Below are 18,875 nucleotides of genomic sequence, written 5' to 3' on the forward strand. Positions count from 1 at the left end.
TAAATCTCCTCTGCATCCTTTCTATGGTTTCCACATCCTTCCTGTAATGAAGCAACCAGAACTGAGCACAGTACGCCAGGTGGGGTCTGACCAGGGTCCTGTATAGCTGCAACATTATACCTCTCGGCTCCTAAATTCAATTCCACGATTGATGAAGGCCAATACACTGTATGCCTTCTTAACCACAGAGTCAACCTGCGCAGCTGCTTTGAGTGTCATTTACACAACACGCTGCATCCGCAAAGGAAACAGCATTATGAAGGACCCCATGCACCCCTTATACAATCTCTTCTCCCTCCTGCTGTCTGGGAAGAGGCTCCGAAGCATTCGGGATCTCATGACCAAACTATGTAACAGTTTCTTCCCCCAAGCTACCAGACTCCTCAATACCCAAAGCCTGGACTGACACCTTGCCCTATTGTCCTGTTTATTATTTATTGTAATGCCTGCACTGTTTTTGTGCACTTTATGTAGTCCTGTGTAGGTCTGTAGTCTAGTGTAGCTTTCTCTGTGTTGTTTTTTTTTAACGTAGTTCAGTCTAGTTTTTGTACTGTGTCATGTAACACCATGGTCCTGAAAAACATTGTCTCATTTTTACTATGCACTGTACCAGCAGTTATGGTCGAAATGACAATAAAAGTGACAACTTGAGTGTCCTATGGACTCGGACCCCAAGATCTCTCTGATCCTCCACTCTGCCAAGAGTCTATATTCTGCCATCATATTTGACCTACCAAAATGAACCACTTCACACTTATCTAGGTTGAGCTCCATATGCCACTTCTCAGCCCAGTTTTGCATTCTATCAATGTCCCTCCACAACCTCTGACAGCCCTCCACACTATCCACAACAACTCCAACCTTTGTGTCATCAGCAACATACCGCCACAGAATCTCCTGTCTGCTCCTCTTAACTGTGGAATCCCCTAGCGTATCCTCTTCCCTTCCCTTTCCTTCTGAGCCACGGTACCAGACTCTGTGTCAGAGAGCATAATTCTCTACTTATAACCCTCTTGATTATTTTTCTTGTTGCTATCCATGTTGGTAATGATAATTGAACATCTTTTATATTTGTCTTTGCATGATTTGTAATTACAGCATTTTTCCTTGCTCTCCAGCTTTTGACCCGGGACCCTTGTGAACCAGCACATAATGACAGCTACAGTGATGTGGACTGCCAGGTATTTGTAGGGTTTATTATTTGCCTGGAATCTTCCTAAGTACATAATAATAATTCAGTGGTGGTAATGTTATATGATTGCCGTTTATATGGGGAGGGTGATCAAAAACTGTTAAATAATTTGGCACAATGTGTTAATACTAAATCCCAGTATGTAAAGATTAAAGGTCAGCTGTATTTATTGCATATACATTGAAACATACAGTGGAATGCTTTACTGTGTCTGCAGCCAACGTAGTCAGAGAATGTACAGCCAGCAAGTATATTTGATCTGATAGTGAACTAGGTAATCGTGTAGAAGTTACTGAAATAAAATCTCCATCTTTCTTTCTAGTTGAAGAGATTCAGCTTGTGTGATGAGGTAGAATCAAGAGATGAGCTCTCTCAGCGCTGTCACGAACTCAATCTTCAGGTGCGTGCTTATGAGTTGAGCCTCTGCTCATGTGGCGGTGGCTGAGTGCATCTCTGTGTTCAAAGGCAAACAAAAACTGAAATGTGGGCAAAGTTAGGTCAATAGCTCCTCAGACCTACTCTGCCATTTAACAAGGTGATGTCATCCTCTGTCTTGATCCTGTTAATACCCCTTGCCATCTTACACATCTCAGTCAAGCCCACTCTCTCTCTCCTCCAAACTTTAGCAGGTACAAACGTAGCCTATCCAACATTCCTTCATAAAACAATCTGTTTGTTCCTTTGAACTCTGTGAGCTGCCTGTGTGTTACTGAACACTCACACACACATCAGTTTTGGAAATGGCAAAGATCATCCTCATAAGTCTTCTGCTTTACTCTCTACATCCACAGTTGTATGACTAGACACAACTCAAACACCATTTATAAATTTGCCAACAACTAAGCTATTGTTGGCAGAATTTCAGGTGGTGACAAGGAACTATACAAGAGCAAGATAGATCAGCTGGTTGAGTGGTGTCACAACAGCAATCTTGCAGTCAACATAAGACCAAGGAATTGATTGTGGACTTTAGGAAGGGGAAGTCAAGGGAACACACAACAGTTATCACCAAGGGATCAGAAGTAGAAAGGATGAGCAGTTTCAAGTTCCTGGGTGTCAACATCTCTGAAAATCTACCCTGGGCCCAACATATTGATGCAATTACAAAGAAGACATGACAGCAGCAATATTTCATTAGAGTTTAAGGAGAATTGTATGTCACCAAATTTCTACAGATGTACAGAAGAGAACATTCTGGTTGCATCACTCTCTGGTATGGAGGGACAATTGCACATGATCAAAAAAAGTTGCAGAATATTGTAAACTCAGTCAGCTCCAGCATTAAGAATACCTTCCAAAGGTGATGCCTCAGAAAGAGGGCATCCATCATAAAGGACCCTCATCACCCAGGATGTGCCCTCTTGCTACCATCAATGAGGAGGTACAGAAACTGAAGGTACACAGTCAAAATTTCAGGACTAACTTCTTACCATTCACCATCAGATTTATGAATAGACGATGAACCACATACAGTACCTCAGTAATTTTTTCCCTCTTTCTACACTATTTAGTTTATTTGTTTATACAAAGGTTTCAAAAGCACATTTAATGTAGAGAAATGTATCTAATATACATCCTGAAATGCTTTTTCTTCACATCCATCTCTGGGCACACAGTGGTAGATCTTCCGGCTCCCCCGACAACACACAGGTCTCCTGCTATGACACCGGCCTTTGATCCGCCCATCTCCAGAACCCCGAGATCCTAGGCCTCCAAAGTCAAGCCAAACTCTTAGGCTCAGTCCGTGACATGTCGAGCAACGGCTAGTTGTGAAACCCCAAGAGCGGGTCCCATTCCTGCAAAGAACCATAGTCAGCATGCAACTCCAGGTCATGGTCTTCAAAAGAACCCTGAAAGGGGAAGAACAGAGATATTAAAGATGGAAATAGAGCTGTTTCCAAAGATGCAAGCAAAGGAGTCACCGTTTAGCGCCATCATCACTTTGCTCTGCACCCCCCCCCCCCCCCCAGAACGTATGTGCTTTCATGTTTTATTGTTTTACAGCATTGAGTCACAGTGGATTTAATTTGGGTTTTTTTATGCTGATCAACAGAAAAAGAGTTTTGTGTTAAAGTGAAAACAGATCTCTACAAAGTGATCTAAATTAATTACAAGTATAAAACACAAAATAATTGATTGCATAAATATTCATCCTCTTCAAGTCAGTATTTAGTAGATAAACGTGTGGCAGCAATTACAGCCTTGAGTCTGTGTGGATAGGTGTGTCAGCTTTGAACATCTGGAAACTACAATTTTTCTCTATTCTTCTTTACAAAACTGATCAAACTCTGTCAGATTGCATGGGGATCATGAGTTAACAGCCCTTTTCAAGTCCAGCCAAAAATTCTGAACTGAATTGAGGTCTAGACTTGAGGTCCTGGACTTGGCTACTCCAGGGCATTAACTTTGTTGCTTTTAAGCCAATCCTTTGTAGCTTTGGCTTTCGTTTGGGGCCATTGCCTTGCCGGGAAAAAAACCTCCCAAGTCACAGTTCTCTTGGAGACCTCCCTGGGTTTTCCTCCAAGATTTCCCTGTATATTACTGCATTTATTTTGCACTCTGCCTTAACAAGCCTTCCAGAGCCTGCTGCAGTGAAGCATCCCTACAGCATGATGCTGCCACCACTATGCTTCGTGGTAGAAATGGTTTCTACCTGGGTGTCAAGATCTCTGAGGATCTAACCTGGTCCCAACATATTAATGCAGTTATAAAGAAGGCAAGACAGTGGCTATACTTCATTAGGAGTTTGTAGAGATTTGGTATGTTAACAAATACATTCAAAAATTTCTATAGATGTACTGTGGAGAGCATTCAGACAGGCTGCATCACTGTCTGGTACTGCTACTGCACAGGACCGAAAGAAGCTTCAAAGGATCGGTTCTGGGACCTCTACTTTTTGTGATTTTTATTAACAGGCTGGATATGGGGGTAGAAGGGTGGGTTGGCAAGTTTGCAGACAACACAAAGGTGTGGTTAGTGTAGAGGATTGTCAAAGATTGCAGAGAAACATTGATAGGATGCAGAAGTGGGTTGAGAAGTGGCAGATGGAGTTCAACCCAGAGAAGTGTGAGGTGGTACACTTTGGAAGGACAAACTCCAAGGCAGAGTACAAAGTAAATGGCAGGATACTTGCTGGTGTGGAGGAGCAGAGGGAACTGGGGGTACATGTCTACAGATCCCTGAAAGTTGCCTCACAGGTAGATAAGGCAGTTAAGAAAGCTTATGGGGTGTTAGCTTTCATAAGTCAAGGGATAGAGTTTAAGAGTTACGAGGTAATGATGCAGCTCTATAAAACTCTGGTTAGGCCACACTTGGAGTACTCTGTCCAGTTCTGGTCGCCTCACTATAGGAAGGATGTGGAAGCATTGGAAAGGGTACAGAGGAGATTTACCAGGATGCCGCCTGGTTTAGAGAGTATGCATTATGATCAGAGATTAAGGGAGCTAAGGCTTTACTCTCTGGAGGGAAGGAGGATGAAAGGAGACATGATAGAGGTATACAAGATATTAAGAGGAATAGACAGAGTGGACAGCCAGCACCTCTTCCCCAGGGCACCACTGCTCAGTACAAGAGGGCATGGCTTTAAGATGAGGGGTGGGAAGTTCAAGGGAAATATTAGAGGAAGGTTTTTTACTCAGAGAGTGGTTGGTGCGTGGAATGCACTGCCTGAGTCAGTGGTGGAAGCAGATACACTAGTGAAATTTAAAAGACTACTAGACAGGTATATGCAGGAATTTAAGGTGAGGGGTTATATGGGAGGCAGGGTTTAAGGGTCGGCATAACATTGTGGGCCGAAGGGCCTATACTGTGCTGTACTATTCTATGTTCTATAGAATTTAGAATTCTATATGTAAATTTAGTCAGATCCATCTCGGGTACTAGCCTCCAAGACATCTTCAAGGAGCGGTGTCTCAGAAAGGGAGCATCCAATATTAAGGACCTCCAGCACCCAGGGCACGCTCTTTTCTTACTGTTACCATCAGGTAGGAGGTACAAAAGCCTCAAGGCACGCACTCAGCGATTCAGGAACAGCTTCTTCCCCTCTACCATCCAATTCCTAAATGGACTACCTCACTTTTTAATATTTCTTATTTCTGTTTTCTGCACGATTTTTAATCTATTCGATATGCATGTACTGTAATTGATTTACTTTATTATTGTTGTATTTTTTCTTCTATATTACGTATTGCAATGAATTACTGTCTTGAATATTCTTGGTGACTGAGCCTCCACTGTCCCCTGAGGTGACGTCTAGTAACTGACCATCTTTGGAAGAAGTTTCTTTTTATCTCAGTGCAAAATTTCAGGCCCTCGGTTATGAATCCTACACTGCATGCCGAACTAGAGGAAGTATCAATTCCTAATCTGCGAAGTCAGTGAAGTCAATTGTTATTTATCTGACCTCAAGAGCTAGGCTAGTCTGGTTATTTTTTCCTTGTCACAATCTGCCATTCTGGCAATGTGTTAACATAGAAAACCTGCAGCACAATACAGGTCCTTCGGCCCACAAAGTTGTGCCAAACATGTCCCTACCTTAGAAATTACTAGGCTTATCTATAGCCCTCTATTTTACTCAGCTCCATGTACCTATCTAAAAGCCTCTTAAAAGACCCTATCATATTTGCCTCCACCACTGTTACCGGCAGCCCATTCCACGCATTCACCACTCTCTGAGTAAAAACTTACATCTGACATCTCCTTTGTACCTACACCCCAGCACCTTAAACCTCTGTCCTCTTGTGGCAACCATTTCAACCCTGGGAAGAAGCCTCTGACTGTCCAAACGATCAATGCCTCTCATCATCTTATACACCTCTATCAGGTCACCTCTCATCCTCACTCCAAGGCCAAAAGGCCAAGTTCACTCAACCTATTCTCACATTTATATCATAATCTTAATGCAATATGCAGTGTATGTTTGACAAAAAGGCAATTTTTTCAGATGAATACTTTACAAAAATGGTTTGTCCTGGAGCATACACAGTTTGATTTGAGTTCACCGGCCCATTTATTTCTAACTAAGATGGTCAGCTCACAGAAACAATTCCTTTGTCATAACTTCCACTGTGATACTGAAGAGATTATTCTTATTTTTCAGTTTCTGGACTAGGATTTTTTTTTTGTTTTAAACTGTTCTCTATGTTCAAAGTAGAGGGAAAATAATCCTCTGGATATTAATTTTCTGATTAAAAAATAGAACTCATTAACAATTTCATTTTTGGAAATGAGATATAAATTCTAATAGCCATTTTGTACTTTTTACATAACGCATGCTATCTTTTCTTGGGATGACAAGGGTCCAACACAGCATGTAGTGTTTCATTTGCCCATTGTTTTCATGTTTTTGCATTTGTAAATCTTTTCAAGTCAACTAAAATTGTTTTTCAATTAAACAGTTAATTCATTGGAGAATGCGCAGTAAACTCAAACCTGATTTTTTAAATAATTTGTGATACTTTTAGTAATTACAGCTTTACGTTGGTTTGTAAAGTATTTATAATGTGCATGGTAATAGTGTGGGTAAGAAGCCCTGTGGGTGGATAGAGCATCACCACCACAGCCCAGTTATCAGCGTTGTGTTAAAGCTGAGCCACACACTAATGGTATCAGATCCCTCTGCACCTTGCAGTCCTACAGTCTCTTGCAATTCAGATTGTGTTTCTTTTAATGTTTTCCTGCAAATGAACAAATTCACATCCTTCCCACGTTTAGTGTTAGTTTCTTCCCACTCACTTAAGCCTGTTCCTGTCCCTTTTATAGCACTTGTGTCCTCTCCACATCATAGGCAAACGTACCAACAATACCATTGATGCCTCTTTTCAAAGATTCCAAAGAACTGAGACTCTAGGACTGATCCTGTGGCGCAGCACTCACTGCACCTTGCCAGCCAGGAAAATACCCATTTATAGGTGCTCTTTTAACATTCTTATCAAGTGCTACTGGAAATTTGAATGCTGTTGCCTTTACACACAGCCCATTACTTCAAAGAACTCCCACAAATCATGGTTCCTTTCATAAAACTGCACTGATTTTGCTGATTACTTAAGTGACTTGCTCTAACAACTTTAATAATAGCTAACATTTTCCCTGTGACAGGTGTTCAACTCACATGCCTGCAGTTTCTCCATTTCTGAATAAAGGAGTTGCATTCACTATTTTCCAGTTAAATGCAGCCTTCCAAAACAAGGAAGTTTTGAGAAATTAAAGCTAATGCATTAGTTATGTCACTAACCATTTTCTGTAAGATGTTGCAATGCAGTCCATCAATAAGTGGAAATCCTTACTTCCACAATTCCTACAGTCTGTTCAGTGCCACGTTCTGATTTCCAGTTTACAGCTTTAAGGACATTACCTGTCTTTTTATCAGAAGACTGATGAAATAATTACCTGCTTAATTCAACTGTCATCTCCCTTTCAATTATTACTTTCCTAGACTTGCTGTTAACAAGGCCAATACTTAATTTGTTAAGTAGTATCTCTGGGATTTTCTTGATCATTTATGCTTTTTCCAGTATACCATTTTCCTTTTTTATTAGTTATAGTCATTCTTTTCTGTGTCCAGTCTTCTGATTTGCCTGCCATCTTTGTGCAAGTATAAACACATGAGATTCTGCAGATGCTGGACATCCAGAGCAACACACACAAATTCTTGGAGGAGCTCAACAGGGATGCTTACTAACTTACTGAGTTCCTCCAGTATTTTGTGTGTTGTGCAATTATATGCTTTTTTCATACGATACATTTTTTTAGTTAATATTGATGGCAAGCCCTCTTTGAATGATTTTTCTTTCTATCTGAGAGCTCCATCCTGTATCCAGCAGCATCTTGATTAACTGATCACTTAATTTTACTGCTTCACTTCAGCTAACTTGACTTTCATGCCTTTACACTTGGCCTTATTGAAGTTAAAAATGCTAGTTTCAGCCCGAGGGATGCCTTGTGTTGCACAATACAGGTTGAGTACCCCTTAATCTGAAATGCTTGGGGCTGGAAATGCTTCAGATTTCAGATTTTTTTTTCGATTTCAGAATATACAGTAAGATACCTTGGGACTGCCATCATTTCTAATTGAATTTATGTGCTGCTGGTAAGTTGTCTGTCTTACACTTGTTCATCATGCATATGTACTGATGAGCCATTCAGAGTGTTATATTTTCATCAGCGAATATCTTGGCACACTCCCATTAACTTCTCTGCTGCTTCATGATCATCAGAGCCAACAACCTGTCTCTGAATGTGAACAAAACAAAACAGATGGTTGTTGACCTCAGGAGGGCCCAGAGCAACCACTCCCCGCTGAACATTGACGGCTCTTTGGTAGAGATCGTTAGGAGCACCAAATTTCTTGCTGTTTACCTGACGGAGAATCTCACCTGGTCCCTCAACACCAGCTCTATAGCAAAGAAAGCCCAGCAGCGTCTCTACTTTCTGGGAAGGCTGAGGAAAGTCCATCTCCCACCCCCCCATCCTCATCACATTCTACAGGGGTTGTATTGAGAACATCCTGAGCAGCTGCATCACTGCCTGGTTCGGAAATTGCACTATCTCGGGTTGCAAGACCCTGCAGTGGATAGTGAGGTCAGCTGAGAAGATCATTGGGGTCTCTCTTCCCGCCATCATGGACATTTACACTACACGCTGCATCCGCAAAGGAAACAGCATTATGAAAGTTCCCATGCACCCCTCATAACAATCTCTTCTCCCTTCTGCCGTCTGGGAAAAGGCTCCGAAGCATTCAGGCTCTCACGACCAGATTATATAACAGTTTCTCCCCCCAAGCTATCCTCAAGACTCCTCAATACCCAGAGCCTGGACTGACACCTTGTCCTATTGTCCTGTTTATTATTTATTGCAATGCCTGCACTGTTCTGTGTACTTTATGCAGTCCTGGGTAGGTCTGTAGTCTAGTGTAGTTTTCTCTGTGTTGTTTTTTACGTCTAGTTTTTGTACTGTGTCATATAACACCATGGTCCTGAAAAACATTGTCTCATTTTTACTGTGTACTGTACCAGTAGTTATGGTCGAAATGACAATAAAAGTGACTTGACTTTATCACTACAAATCTTTAAAAATATAATGCTGTACGTTTTCTTAATTTTCTGCAACCAGCCTGCTGAATTGCCTTAAATTTTTAGTTCATCATAATAGATCTTTGATTGTTTCATGATCAGCATGCCATTAAAAGGCATATGTTCACTCTAACACTGACAAATCCACTCTTTCAATACACGATCAAGGTCTTCATTTTTCACTTAATGTTGTTTTTCTATTTTTCATTAACTTCTGCTCATTCCATATGTGAGGTCACTTCTTAGAACTGTATGTGGTTTGTAGAGACCTACATGTCACCTGGAATCCTTCCCAGTGCCATATATAATCTTCCATTTGTGATGTCATGTCAGCATGCAAAAAAATTTGGATTTTATAGACTTTTTGATGTTGAAGTTTCAGATAAGGGTATAACCTATATCATGACTAGAGTAAACTGTTCTCAGATCACTCTGTTCTAATTCCAGTCTATCTTTGTAAATCTGATGTTCACATTTATACATTGATTAAAATGCCTCATGATTACTTTTTTTTACTTGTTCCCATACCATCTTCCTCGAAACACTGTTCTGCCACGTTGGTTCTTTATGGGACTTGCATACAACTCTCAGATTTCTCATCTTCATTCAATCTGTATCTAGAACTTAGAACATAGCGTAGTGCAGGCCCTTTGCCTAAAATGTACGAAACTTTTAACCTATCCCAAGATCAATCTAACCCTTTCCTCCCACGTAGCCCTCCATTTTTCTTTCATCCAGGTGCTTACCTAAGAGTCTATTAAATGTCCTGATTGTGATGGGAAACACCCACATGGGATACCACAGAGGAGCATGGGTGCAGAGCAGGGTTATAAGTGCATTAAGGAAACAGGGCTTTAAACCCCCTGTATGACTATCTTGCTGGCAAATGTGCAGTCTCTGTTAAATAAAATTGATGATCTCACAGTTGGAGTGTTGAATCAGAGGGACATTAGGACCACATATGTCCTTGTTTCATGGAATCCTGGTTAACCCCTTTCATACCAGATGCAGCGATTCAGATCAACAGGTTTACTATACACCATCTGGATAGATCTATAGAGTCTCTCAAAAGCAGAGGTGGTGGAGTATGCCTCATGATTAACTCTTTTTGGTGCACAAATGTATCAGTGCTGTCCCAATTCTGCTCACCAGACCTGGAATATCTAGCAATTAAGTGCCGTTCTTTTTACCTGCCACAGGAGATTTCCGGGGTCATTTTGGTAGCAGTATACATTCCACCTCAGGCCAATATCAATCAGATTTTAGATGATCTGAGCAATGGGATTAACATGCATCCTAATGCCTTCACCATTGTTTTGGGAGATTTCAACCAGGCCAGTCTTAAAAAAAAAACACTAAGCAACTACCATCAACAGATCACTTGCAATGCTAGAGGAAACTGGGCTATTGCTATACCACTATCCAGAATGCCTACCATGCTATTCCACTCCGTCACTTGGAGAAGTCTGATCACCTGGCTGTACTTCTACCCCTGAGTATAGGCAGAGACTGAAGACTGCAGCACCAGTAGTGAGGACAAGGGAAGCACATGAGTGCTTACAGGACTGCTTTGAATCGGTGAACTGGACTGTATTCAGGGATTCATCTTCGAACTTAGATGAGAATGTTGCAGTTGTTAACAACTTCATTAAAACCTGTGTGGATGAGTGTGTGCCTACAAAGATTTACTGTACATTCCCAAACTAAAAGCCGTGGATGAACAAGGAGGTCTGCTGAATGCTAGATCTGTGGCATTCAAGTCTGGCAACCCAGGCCTGAGCCAGAAAACCAGGCATGATTTGCGGAGGGCTATTTCAAGGGCAAAGAGACAATTTTGAGCGTGGTTGGAGGTGACATTGGATGCACTGCAACTCTGGCGGGGTCTGCAAGACATTACATTCTACGGAGTGAAACTCAATAACATGAATGGTACTGATGCTTCACTACCAGATTAACTCAATGCCTTCTATACACGCTTTGAAAGGGAGAATACAACTTCAGCTGTGAAGATCCCTGCTGTACCTGATAACCCTGTGATCTCTGTCTCAAAGGCTGATGTTAGGCTGTCTTTAAAGAGTGTGAGCCCTTGCAAGGCGGAAGGTCCAGATGGAGTACCTGGTAAGGCTCTGAAAGCCTTACCAACCAACTAGCGGGAATGTTCAAAGATATTTTCAACACCTCACTGCTGTGGGCAGAAGTTCCCACTTGCTTCAAAAAGGCAACAATTATACCAGTGCCAAAGAAGAATAATGTGAACTGCCTTAATGACTATCACCCGGTAGCACTCACATCAACAGTGATGAAATACTTTGAGAGGCTGTGCATGACTAAGCTGAACTCATCATGTGCCTCAGCAAGGACCTGGACCAATTGCAATTTGCCTATCGCCACAATAGGTCAATGGCAGACACGATCTTAATCGCTCTCCACATGGCTTCAGACCACCTGGACAACACAAACACCTACTTCAGGATGCTGTTCATTGACTACAGCTCAGCATTTAATACCATCATTCCCACAATCCTGATTGAGTAGTTGCAGAACCTGGGCCTTTGTACCTCCGTCTGCAAATGGATCCTCCTAACCAGAAGACCACAATCTGTGCGGATTGGTGATAACATTCCCTCCTCGCTAATGATCAACACTGGTGCTCTTCAGGGATGTATGCTTAGCCCACTACTCTACTCTCTATATACACATGACTGTGTGGCTAGGCATAGCTCAAATACCATCTATAAATTTGTTGACAATACAACCAATATTGATAGAATCTCAGGTGGTGGCAAGAGGGCGTACTGGAGTGAAATATACCAACTAGTGAAATGGTGCCGCAGCAACAACCTGGCACTCAACATCAGTAAGACAAAAGAGCTGATTGTGGACTTCAGGAAGGTAATATGAAGAAACACATACCAATCCTCATTGAGGGATCAGGTGGAGAGAGTAACAAGATCTCTGAGGATCTAACCTGGTCCCAACATATTGATGCAGTTATAAAGAAGGCAAGACAGTGACTATACCTCATTAGGAGTTTGAAGAGATTTGCTTATCAACAAATAAACTCAAAAACTTCAGTAGATGTACCATGGAGAGCATTCTGACAGGCTGCATCACTGTCTGGAGGGGCTACTGGACAGGACCAAAAGAAGCTGCAGAGGGTTGTAAATCTAGTCAGCTCAACCTTGGGTACTAGCCTACAAAGTACCCAGGACATCTTCAGGGAGTGGTCTCTCTGAAAGGCAGCGTCCATTATTAAGGACCTCCAGCACCCAGGGCATGCCCTTTCCTCAGTGTTACCATCAGGTAGGAGGTACAGAAGCCTGAAGGTACACACTCAGCGATTCAAGAGCAGCTTTGCTGCCATCCAGTTCATAAATGGACATTGAACCTTTAGACATTACATTACTTATTTTAAATAAACAGTATTTCTGTTTTTGCACGATTTTTTAATCTATTCAGTATACGTATACTAGAATTGATTTACTTATTTATTTTTTTCTTCTGTATTATGTATTGCATTGAACTGCGGCTGCTAAGTTAACAAATTTCACGTCACATGCCAGTGATGAATATACCTGATTCTGATTCTAATGTATCTTTTACTTAGTTTCCTGAAATTAGGTCATATCTGCCAATTGCACTAAGATACCTATTTATTAAAATAGCCACTGCTCTACCTTTTTATATCAAGCATCTTTCATTCTTTTGGTTCTTTTCAATTGTATCCTTCAATTGTGTCTCTAATAGCTAATTGGGTAATGTTTCAAATTGCATTCACAGTTCATCTATTTTAATTTGCTGGTTTAGCCTTACATTTATAACCTATATCCCTTTCTGTTGATGTCTGGTTATCATTTCTATGTTAGTAGCTTTCTCTGTAAATTTGTGTCTGCTCTTTAATCTAGCAGCTCCTCCTAAATTTCACCCCTTTAGTTTGAAATGTGAGTTTGTATCCACAAAGACACAAAAAATAGGAAGTATACCACCTGGCTCTCAAACCTGCCCTCACCAATCAATACAGCCTGCCCCAGGTTTCAACTCTTCTTCAGTGCCTGTTCTCCATCGTCTTTCAAACATTTATCTACATTTAAATGCTGGAGGAACTCAGCAGGTCAGGCAGCATCTATGGAGAGGAATAGAGAACAATAGGAATGCATCAGTCAACATTTTGGGTTGAGACCCTTCAGGATTGAAAAGGAAGGAGGAAGAAGCCAGGATAGTTGATGTTAATTAATTTGGGTTTATTTGCCTGTAGCCCTGCATGTGTTTGTAGCTTTACTCTGTGGGCAACCTCTTACATATATGTGGAGGGAATCTGTCACAACTAGTTACTTTTAAAGAGCATAGCATAGCATAATTAACTGATCATAAAAATCGGGAAAGATTGATCAACAAATCTGTTGCTGCAGAAATCAAACAAATTAAACCCCTAAAAGCCAGAATGTATTTTTCAATTTACGGTACTTTTAAAAACATGCATGGCTAAGCACAGAGAGGATACTTCAGTTGGTGGATTAATCCCTTGCAGTTGCTGACTTGCCCTTGATGGTGTGGTGTTGTTCAGTAAAGTGCCTCTGGCAGCAAGGGATTCTGTGGTCTGTTCTGTAGAAGTACCGCTACGATGCATCACTTTGCTTTGTGGAATAAACTAACTGATAGATGGTCCAGATTCAACCCTTGTGAAAGTTTGATGGTTTTAATCATTCTGTGAATGTGTGCTCATCCCAAATGACAGGGCTTGGACAGGGATACCAAATGACAATTTAAGCTGCTATATATTTAAGTATAAAAAGGGCAAGCCAGATAAAATAAAGAAGAATCTGAAGACATCTTTTAAGTGTATTGCAAGCAAAAGATACTGGAGAGAGAGAGAGAGAGAATGCATACTTCTAAGGATCAATGTGGTTATCAATATCAGGAGATAGCAAGTTCTTAAATGAATATTGCTTGTTTGTATTTACCATGAAGCAAGCTAGATCTTGGAGCCTAGGAGACTGAAGGGGACTATTAGAGGTGTATCATGAGAGGGTGAATGTACACAGTCTTCTTCCCAGTATCAGAGTATCAAGAACTAGGGGGCATAGGTTTTAGATGAAAGAGGAAAGATTGGGGACCTGTGAGTCAATTTTTCTACACAGAGGGGAATGAGTATAAGTACGAAGCTACTAGAGGTAGTGGTTGAGGCAGTTATAATAACAATCTAAAAGATCTTTGAATGGGTACATGGATAGGAAAAGTTTAGAGGGATATGGATCAAGAACACTAAAATGGGATGAGCTTAGATAGGAATCTTGATTAACATAGACTGGTTGAGTCAAAGATCCTGTTTCTGTGCTGTGTAACTCTGACACTATCATCTGCTTGCTAAGGTGTGTTATGGGTGGTTTCATTATTGTCCAGGTATGCACTAGATAATACATCCTTTGAGAGAATTGTTTAAATAGTACACACTTGTATCATGCAGACATCATTTCCATGTAAGTATAATTAATGATTCACAACAGTAATTTGTCCAATACATTTGCTTCATAAAGGCTAACGACTAAATCGCAAAAAAATCTGAGATCCAGGTTAAAGGTAAGTTTTTAAAATAATTTTCTAAAAATAAGTTTTAACAAAATTAAAATGAACATTAACAATGGCACTTTACATGTATATGTGTGTATACAATGTATTAACCTACTAGGAATTAAAATTCTGCATGTGCACACATCATTAACAATGTTACTGCAGCTGTTGGCATGGCTTTAGTAATAGTGTTTATTTTCTTTTGCAATGACTATAGGTTATTAGGTTCTGCAGGTTCTATAATGTGGATTCAATTTGCTGTGATGTCTCTGTAATATTGATGTACGTAGAAACGAAGGATGTCACAGGCCCACAGGCAACGGGAAAATTGCTCCAGCCAGAGCCTGTGTGAAAGACTTGTATCTGGTCTAGGTTGCTACTCAAATCCATTTGTTAATATTGGACCAACTTAATTTACTTCCTGCACCCGACTCTTGCTGGGGTTGCATTCCATGGATGCTCATGGATTTCAGACATCTCCTAAAGGAGCTTTGTTGGTGAACATGCAAATAAAACAGTTATTTATGAGTTAATGTATGAGGAGCGCTTGATGGCTTTGGGTCAAAACTCACTGGAGTTTAGAAGAATGAGAGTATTCTTACTGAAACATACCAAATATTAAATGGCCTAGATAGAGTAGATTAGGAGGCTACTTCCTATGATGGGGGAGTCCAGGACCAGAGGGCACAGCATCAGCATTGAATAACATCCCTTCTTGATGAAGAGGAATATCTTTAGCCAGAGGGTGGTGGTGAATCTGTGTAATTTATTGCCACAGGCGGCTGTGGAGGCCAAGTCATGGGAATATTTAAAGCAGAGGTTGATTGGTTTTTGATTAGTAAGAGTTTCAAAGGTTATGAGGGAAGGCAGGAGAATGGGATTGACAGGGAAAATAAATCAACCATGATCGAATGGCGGAACAGACACAAAAGAGTTGAATGGCCTAAATTTGCTACTATGTCTTATCACAGAGACTGAAATAACAGAAAATGCTCGATGTACTCAGCAGCACAAGTGCTTCTGTAGGGAAACAGGAAAACTTCTTAGGTTTGAGACCCTTCTGCAGAACTGGAAAGTGAAAAATAAAAATCAGGGAATGTTTTGTTGCAGAAAATACAGAGTCTAATCTGTTCAAAACAAACTCTTATGCTTGGGTCACTAGAAGACCATGAACCTCAGTTGTATATTTTGTTTATCTCAGAATGAGATGTCCACTTTTTGGGATAAGCTGAAAAGTTCTTGCCTCAAAGATTATGAATCTTTGTATTTCTTGACTTAGATGATTCAGTGCTTCTTGTGCATAAATTTTTGCCTACTCGGGGATTTGAAGGCGGTCACCAGTGTGCAAGAAGGTAGTGCATTAACCATCTTACTGAATCATTGAGTTAGCTCAAGGTGCTGAATTATCTAAATCTCCTATTTCATACAGGTTCCAGTTTTGTGAACATTGAATCTAGTCCTTTCATCGTAGTACAGCAATAACCTGGGTATTGGTTCCTAAACCAGTGACTGAGGGAGTCTGTTGTAACGTGAATAATTTGTGAGCAGAGTTCTGGGTATTGAGGGGAAAGTTGAGAAGGGAAATCCTCAGTACAAAGAGGGTCAAAACAGCTGCTGCAGAGAGTTAATATGCCAGTTCTCCCGTCCCCCACAGCAGAAAGCATCCAGAAGGTTGGCAAGGAGGGTCCGAGTTGAATTAAATTAGAAGCTTGCATTGAGAGATCTGAGCACTATCCTGGAAGGAATTATTTGTAGCTTGTTAAGATAATATGCAGCCTTATTAAAGTTTAAAAGTCACAACTATCAGAACCAGAGAGATATATATATATATGTGTGTGTGTGTGTGTGTGTGTGTGTGTGTATATATATACACACACACACACTCACACACTCACACTCGCACACACTCACACTCGCACACACTCTCTCTCTTACTTCATGACCAACCAGAAATCTGATGGTGGAGGGAAAAAGCTGTTCTGGAAAAAAGTTCCAGAGCCAAAAAGTTCTATGTTAATTTCATCAGTCCACAGGACTTGTTTCCAAAATGCATCAGGCTTGTTTAGATATTCCTTTGAACTTTTTGACCGCAATGAGCAAAGGTATGTTTGGAGCAAAAAGGGTGCAGAATTTCATGAAAAGAACACCTCTCTAACTGTTAAGCATGGGGGTGGATCGATCATGCTTTGGACTTGTGTTGCAGCCAGTGGTACGGGGAACATTTCACTGGTAGAGGGAAGAATGAATTCAATTAAATACCAGCAAGTTCTGGAAGCAAACATCACACCGTCTGTAAAAAAAGCTGATGATGAAAAGAGGATGGCTTCCACAACAGCATAATGATCCTAAACACACCTCAAAAACCACAATGGACTACCTCAAGAGGTGCAAGCTGAAGGTTTTGCCATGGTCCTCACAGTCCTCTGACCTAAACATCATTGAAAATCTGTGGATAGACCTCAAAGGAGCAGTGCATGCAAGACAGCTCAAGAATCTCACAGAACTAGAGGCCTTTTGCAAGGAAGAATTGGCAAAAATCCTCCAAACAAGAATTGAAAGACTTTTAGCTGGCTACGGAAAGCGTTTACAAGCTGTGATATTTGTCAAAGGGGGTGTTACTAAGTACTGACCATGCAGGGTGCCCAAACCTTTGCTTCAGGCCCTTTTTCTTTTTTGTTATTTTGAAACTGTAAAAGATGGAAATAAAAAAGTGATCTTGCTGAAAATATTAAAGAAATGTGACATCTTTACTTTATGCCTTTTGGAAATCAGGTCATCTTTTACTCACTTAGCTATTCACAGCAACAGAAATTTTGACCAGCGGTGCCCAAACTTTTATATGCCACTGTAACTAATTTAGACACCGTAATCTGTAAATGGATACAGATATTGAAGAGATGCCTTGAGTGTTTGCTTCAGATCATCAGGATTCTTCATTTGGCTTCAGTCTGAATTTGAAAGTTGTGCACTGCTTCCCTATGTAGCAGACACCATGTTCCTTCACAGAGGAATTTGCCCACTTTTGAAGTTCATATTCATTACCAGAGGATTTTCCTCATTCCATATGGTGCTTTGACATTTGCAGCTTCTCTCCTTTAGGTTGCAACTCTGCTGGAGGAAAAGAACAGTTTACTAGCAGAGAACAATGTTCTGCGTGAGAGGATGAGCCAGGCGGACTCTCTGGAGGACTCGACCAATGTCACCAACAAGAAGCTGCTGCTACTGCAGAGCCAGCTGGAGGCACTACAGGAGGAGAATTACAGGTATCTTCTTCCTCCTCCTCTTCCACCACACATGTTTGATGGCTTTGTTTACTTAGATAAACTGCTTCCCTGATGCAGCTCTAGAGAGTTATCTTGGATCAGATAGTTAATCTAATGCAAGGTTATCTATCTGATGTACAGATTTCATTTTAAAACCTTTCACGTAAAGTTGATTACTCCATAGATGAGCAATTTATCCTCAGTTACACACATTCAAATAAATAATGTAAGGCAGCACAGTAGCACAGCAATTACAGAACCAGTGACCCAGGTTCAATTCCCATCACTGTCTCTAAGAAGTTTATGTGTTCTCCCCATGACTGCTTGGGTTTCCTCTGGGTGCTCTAGTTTCCTCCTACATCTCAAAGACTGTCTTGTTAGGCCGAAAGGGCCTGTTTCTGTGCTGGCACAGCATTTGAATATATGATGTTGAGTGTATGTTCCTAGAGACTTAGAGTAACTACCTATCTCCAAGGTATTCTTAGAGAAGTTTGCCTGAATAGTTAGAATTTATGCTTAGATGTGCCAACCTTCTCTGCTGGTCATACAGAAAATGGCATGAATGCAGGCACTCCGGCACAACCAGTACATGCCAACCATGCTGCCCATCCAGCTAGTCCCAATTTCCTGTGTTCAGCTCCCATTCTTCCAAGCCCCATGCTCCATATCTAAGTGCCTCTGAAATGATATCATTGTACAGTCTCAACCACTCCCTCTCGCAGCTCATTCCAAATACTCCTCACTCTCTGCCTAGAGAAAGTTGCCCCTCGGGTCCTTTTAAAT

The 18,875-nt window shown here is 41.0% G+C and overlaps 1 protein-coding gene across 5 annotated transcripts in view; it reads left to right on the forward strand.

Annotated features, from left to right (window-relative positions):
* Nucleotides 1-18,875, forward strand: part of LOC132406322 (protein Hook homolog 3-like) — a 119,720-nt gene that overhangs the window by 32,859 nt on the left and 67,986 nt on the right. For all 5 annotated transcript variants that reach the window (XM_059991831.1, XM_059991832.1, XM_059991833.1 and 2 more), the window contains 3 exons: nucleotides 1,119-1,181; nucleotides 1,515-1,592; nucleotides 17,929-18,092. In XM_059991831.1, the coding sequence (XP_059847814.1) occupies nucleotides 1,119-1,181; nucleotides 1,515-1,592; nucleotides 17,929-18,092 (305 nt within the window). The remainder of the gene's footprint in view (nucleotides 1-1,118; nucleotides 1,182-1,514; nucleotides 1,593-17,928; nucleotides 18,093-18,875) is intronic.

The sequence above is a fragment of the Hypanus sabinus genome, chromosome 16, assembly GCF_030144855.1.
Source record: "Hypanus sabinus isolate sHypSab1 chromosome 16, sHypSab1.hap1, whole genome shotgun sequence".
Classification (NCBI taxonomy): domain Eukaryota; kingdom Metazoa; phylum Chordata; class Chondrichthyes; order Myliobatiformes; family Dasyatidae; genus Hypanus; species Hypanus sabinus.